This window comes from Pavona decussata, unplaced genomic scaffold (genome assembly GCF_977016875.1).
Source record: "Pavona decussata unplaced genomic scaffold, jaPavDecu1.1 SCAFFOLD_234, whole genome shotgun sequence".
Classification (NCBI taxonomy): Eukaryota; Metazoa; Cnidaria; class Anthozoa; order Scleractinia; family Agariciidae; genus Pavona; species Pavona decussata.
Window position 1 is genome coordinate 702610 of NW_028145639.1, and position 6182 is coordinate 708791.

At 37.5% G+C, this 6182-nt stretch overlaps 1 protein-coding gene across 1 annotated transcript in view; it reads left to right on the forward strand.

Moving 5' to 3' along the window:
- The window catches only part of LOC146457983 (uncharacterized), a 97208-nt gene extending 95518 nt beyond the window's left edge, over positions 1–1690 (forward strand). The window contains exon 12 of the mRNA XM_085091084.1: positions 18–1690. Coding sequence (XP_084947210.1) covers positions 18–628 — 611 coding nt within the window. The 3' untranslated portion in view covers positions 629–1690. The remainder of the gene's footprint in view (positions 1–17) is intronic.
- Positions 1691–6182: the final 4492 nt, after the last annotated feature.

A 6182-nucleotide genomic window follows, 5' to 3' on the forward strand; every position in this document is an offset into this window, starting at 1 on the left:
ATTGAACCTTCTTCTAGAAAAAGGCGCAGATTCGACATTGAAAGGCAACGATGGGTGGACTGTGTTGCACATGGCTGCGCAAGGTGGAAACGATGAAATCATTGAGAAGCTGCTGTCTCTTGGACTTGATATTGATTCAAGGAACAGTGATGGTGAAACACCATTGATGATTGCATCTTTTAATGGGAGATTAAATGCATTTAACCTTCTTCTAGAAAGAGGCGCAGATCCGTCTTTGAAAAACAACGGTGGATGGACTGTGCTGCACATGGCTGCGCAAGGTGGAACCGATGAAATCATTGAGAAGCTGCTGTCTCTTGGACTTGATATTGATTCAAGGAAAAGTGATGGTGAAACACCATTGATGATTGCAGCTCTTAATGGGAGATTAAATGCATTGAACCTTCTTCTAGAAAGAGGCGCAGATCCGTCTTTGAAAGACAACGATGGGTGGACTGTGCTGCACATGGCTGCGCAAGGTGGAAGGGATGAAATCATTGAGAAGCTGTTGTCTCTTGGACTTGACATAAATTCAAAGGACAACAATGGTAAAACACCGCTGATGGTGGCAACATCTCATCGTAAACCTGAAGCTGTCAAATATCTCCTCAGTAAGGGAGCACGTTAGCTTCTTTCTTTTAGTCCTTAGTAAGAGTAATACTCTGTAGGTCCGGAAATTATCAGGTAAGCACTGTCAACTCTCGCATTACGGACACCCCGCTATTACGGAGAAAATCCAGATCCTCGGCGAAAGCTATAGGGGTTTGACTGAAACTGACTCCCGCTATTACGGACTCTCGCTATTACGGAATTACGGACACCTTGGTGGTACAAACATAACACTTTAATTTTTTTTTAATCTCGATAAAGCGGACACCATGAACTTCGCATGTAACATAAATTGCAGTCTGATTTTCCTCATTCGTCAAAACACACTTCAAAAAATTTCTGGATAATTTATTTTCGCACTATTCTCTTTAGTGGCTGTACAACAGACCCTGCGTTTTCACTTCACCTTATGTCTTTTCCTTCCAGTCTCTTTAGGAGAGACCAAGCCCTCACCTCCAATGATTGCTTAGAATATTCGCTACTGTGAAGCCTGCGTAGATGGCGGTTTTTGTTGGTGGGCTCGACGAGGGCCAAATCGAGAGGCGAAGCCGTGGGGAAATGGGCTGCTCGTTGACGCGGCTTCGCCGCTACGGTTGCGGTTCTCTCCCCATTTCTCCCGCAGCTGCACCACTCGTTTTGGCACGGCTTTCCTGCGCACCAAAACCGCCAGCTACGCAGGCTACTACTGTTGGTAAGGTTGTCAAGTCTTACAAGTTACAAGATATTTTGGGTCGCCATGTAACTCATAAATAACTGGAATCTCAAGCCTAAGGCCGCCACCTCTGTTGATCCTCACACCCCGCTATTACGGACTCTCGCTATTACGGACACTAAACGACGTCCCGAGCGTGTCCGCTATAACGAGAGTTGACTGTATTTTGCGATAACTAGTAAGTGTAACGGGAATCTGATAACAAGGTCATATTTTCAAAAGCTCGTATATTATTGAAGGTCGATAATTTGTTGCTGCCATGGAGACGATGATGAGAGTTTTGAATCATTATCTGGAATTTTAAACTAATTGGATTGGAAAATTCAAGCAAATGATAGCATTTTTTTGCTTTACTTGTAACGCGAAAAAGTAGCGTCGGAGCCCTAAAGAAACGTTTCAATTGATGTCAAAATAGGCATAATATACGCTTATTTGTGTTGTAAGAGTTATTCACAGAAAATCGAAAGAAAAAGGAAACGTTCCATTTGACACAAATTCCTTTGTCAGGTTTTCTTTTAATTGGTTTTGGTTTAAAGAAGCAAATATTTTCTTTCGTTTCTTTTGATTTTGGTCGTTTGGCGGTTGCCGCGAATTGTTTTAGTGTAGTGGTAAATTATATCATGGAATGAATTTCCACCCTTTTTTTGTGAATTTGGATAAAGTAGGCGTTAAATGTTACACTTCTTTTCTCAGGTAAAATAAAATTTTATTAAAAGAATGACAAATTTTTTACTGCAAATTTTCCTTTTAAAAAAAAACAGCGATAAACGATGTCTTGCATTTGTTACCAATTGCAAACTCCAAGGATAAACAAATGATTTCAAATGACAATGTTACAATTAGTGTTTCTGTTTCCAATTTAGGCATTCTGGTGCCGAGATCACAAGAATTAAAAATTGTTATTTCAATGGTTAGCTGTAAAGACATTATTAAAGTATCTGACGATTTATGCAAGTTACAAGATCTTTAGGTAGTTTGTCTGTTATCCCAGCAGTTTGAAACAAATATGTCAAAGTTAACAACCTCTTCATAAAAAGCTTAAGGTTCATTTACATTTTGATACGATTAAACACCTTTGGACAGAAAGAGAAGATACAAGTTTTCTTTTTGTTGAGATATCATCAAATATGGAAATAGCCAAAATTAGCCCGTGAAAATTGATTCTTGATTTACTTGAAAACGCTCTCACAAGTTTTCTTTTAATTTCACTAAGAGGTTGTAAAGGTTTTTAACGTTGTTCAAATCCTTTGCATTGTGACTTTCGTTTATGTTAATTCTTTCACTAGATCTCGAGATATTAGATGACCAGTTTTTTATTATTACAAAGTGCGACAGGTGTTACAAGTGCGACGATTATTACAAAGTGTGACACTGTCGATATTACATTACATCGCAAAACATTTTTAACAGTTATTTACATGGCAAAACATTTTCCGCCCGCAAATAGCAGGTGCTAGTCGAGGCGGGCGGAGACAAGGGGGACGGCAGTCAGTAACAAATTACCTAAATAAATAACATATACAAACGTAAATACATAACATTTACAAAATCAACCACTTGTAATAAGTAAATTGTAAATTATACCAAACTCATTGTAAAACTAAACTAATTTTTTCTTGAAACTAAACTAAATGGGATTTTCAGTGTTGACGTTATAAATTAAACTGTGTATCGTTCCGATAGTTCGCTATTTTTTTAAGCAGTATGGGCGATTCATCATAATCGTCCTCAGCCTCTAATAACGAGAATAACATATTATATAAACACCAATGAAATACCAGGTGAGCTTTCGCGCGAAAACAAATTGATATCTTCACACGTGAAAAGATCACCGCTGATATGGTTACATAATAAATCGCGCCTTTTGCAATGATTTGGTATTTCATTGGTATTTATATGATAAACAGAACATTACATGGCCGCTTGGAGATACGAAATTTCTCTTTTCGTGTTGAATAATATTTCACTCGTTCGCTGCGCGCACTCGTGAAATATTTTTCAACACTCAAAGAGAAATTTCGTATCTCCTCGCGGTCATGTAATATCCTTTACTTATTTAAAATGAAGTTCTCTACATTATCACAGCTGTGGTAACAGCTGTTGCTTGGAAACCAATGAAAAAAATAACACTTGATCACAGAGGTGTTCTAAGAAGGCTTCGAAGCTTTCTTTGTATATTAAGAACTGTTGATTTCAAAGGGTCTGAACAAACCTCCCAAATTGGTAACGAAGGAACAAGACCTTGTCGCCCGTCAGTTAACTGTACACTCCAACCAGTGAGTTTATCATGAAACATAGGATTTATTTTGATTAGGTTTGGTACAAACAACACGCACGTTATTAGCAGAATACAGTGACCGATGTAAAGTTATTTAGTAGGTACTCGCTGTCAACGCAGTGGGAACTAAATTTTCGTTTGTGGCGGTAAAGGTAGATATATTAGTTGTTGAAATATTTTTTAAAAAGCAAGTGTACAGTCGAACATCGTTATTACAGACACTAAGGGGATAAGAGTAAGTGTCCGTATTATAGAGGTGTCTGCTTTAGAGAAGTAGGCTTTATATGGATTACTTACTCTTGGGGACCAAGTGATCTGTCCGTAATAGAGAGGTGTCCGTAATAGAGAGGTGTCCGTATTAGAGAGGTGTCCGTATTATAGAGGTGTCCGTAATAGAGGTGTCGGTAATAGAGAGGTGTCCATATTATAAAGGTGTCTATTATAGAGGTGTCCGTAATAGAGAGGTGTCTGCTTTAGAGAAGTAGGCTTTATATGGATTCCTGTCTCTCGGGGACCAAGTGAACTTTCCGTATAGAGAGGTATCCGTGTTATAAAGGTGTCCGTAAGGAGAGGTTCTACTGTAGCACCAACTATAGAACAATTATTGTACCACCCTGTGATGTAGCACAAAAATATAAAGAAACGTAGACTTTAATGCAGTGTACTCCCTAACAGTACGGCAGCAACAGACCACTTAATTCTAGCTGTTACTGATCATGACTGAATTTTAAATATAATTCTTTCAATTCTTATTGTATATTTCAGTGTTTCACGACCACACAAGTAGTGTCGTGAGATAGATAGCCTTTATTTTAAAACGATGAGTATTAAAACTAGATGAGCTTGTGGGGTCGTTTGCAATTAACTAATTACAAGTTAACTAAAGAAGCTAAAAACTAGGGGTATAAAACTTTTAACATTTTTAAGTAAAGACTGTTGGAAAACGTGGTAGTAACTGTTGAAAAACGCAAAAGAAATACGATAAATTTACCTGTGTGTAAATAATAACAATGAAATTCAGTCCTACGGGCAAGTTTGATTTATTGTCAACTTTTAGAATTGCGTTGATTTTTTTATTTTAGAGACGCGTGTTAAAAAAAAAACGTAACAGTTAGTTAGCCGAGTATTTTCCATTTGTATAAGCTATTGGTAGTAGCTTTTTTTGTATATTAAGGTAATTTTATTTAGTTTTCAGGTACATGGTACTGTTATTAGTAAAATTTAACATTTCAAGAGAACATTTATATTTTTACTATAATAGAATAGCATTTATTTTTAAATTAATAGAAGTGAAAGTAGTTATTTGGAAATTTGTTATCGTAGGCTTCATCGTAAACTTAATTTGTTTACCTTTATTTTGTTATCTCCGATGACATATTTCCAAATAACTGAGTACTTTCAGGTTTTAATATAAGGAAATTAGTTTTTTTTACAGTGTATATTACTGTAAACATCTTTTGTAAACATTTTTTAAAGACTCAAAATTTGTGTACAACAATAGTTTTACATTTTATTGCTATTTTTATAGTTATAATGTCAATTTTGACTCTAATAAGATTTACTAGGCACGGAAAGGCTTGACAAACGCATTTTCGTAAATATTAGGGTAGTGACTGCGATTTGGAAAACGAAAGAAAAAAATGAGGCCATGCTTGTCGTGTTACCTCATCTTTGTTGTTGTTTTTTTCTCAGCTGTGATGCAACCTTGTAATCAACCGAAGCAATTTGACAGGGTGGGGGTGGGGCAGGGGTATTTTAAGTAACCGTTTATCCTCAAAATTTTGCCATTGAGCCGGGCCCGACTTGATCCCACTTTTTTCCCCATTTCTCGCACATGTTTAAGCTGCTTCTTATCGCCCATTCGACGTTACTTGGAGCATTTGAATACAGTTCAAAATGCTGGAAACAAGTGAATTTGTGTGGGGCTTGACACTGTTCGAGTAGCTGCTTATTTTTCTCAGGGGTTAGTGAGCGCGTGTCGTGTCTCCTCGCGGGAGACGATTTTCGTGCGCGCGCGCGCGCGTTTCACTCGGTCTATTATCCCTGAGGAAAAAAAATCCTGGCTTATTTTAATCAGTTTTTGGCCCTTAGGCCTGTGCACAGGATTGTTTTTGTAATCAAGAGTTATATCCATAAAGGCCGTTATGACAAATATATGCACCAAAAACTCCTCCCAGGGATGGTTTACAGTGTCAAAGTTTAGGGCTTTGATCCAAGTATAATTTCATAAACTCTGATCAAACTTTTTGATGGTGTAAACTGCTTTCACTCAGTTTGAAGGAATTTATTTTGGCGGGCATCAACATGAGTCTTCAATCGAAAATTTTCGTTTCCTGTCTGCATCAAACGTCTCCCAGTTTCCTTGCTTCACTTATGAAGGAAATAGGCGACGTCAGCACGCATGTTATCTTCAGCCTTGTGGTGTTTCTTCATAAATTGACATTTCACCCTCCCTAATGGTTGATTTTAAGCCGGGCGGAAGGTGCATCGCAAGCTCGGATAAACCGCAATACACACAAAGCAAATAAAAGCATGTTTACCATCTATTAGGCTCACTATATTTTAAAAATATTTATGTAGTTC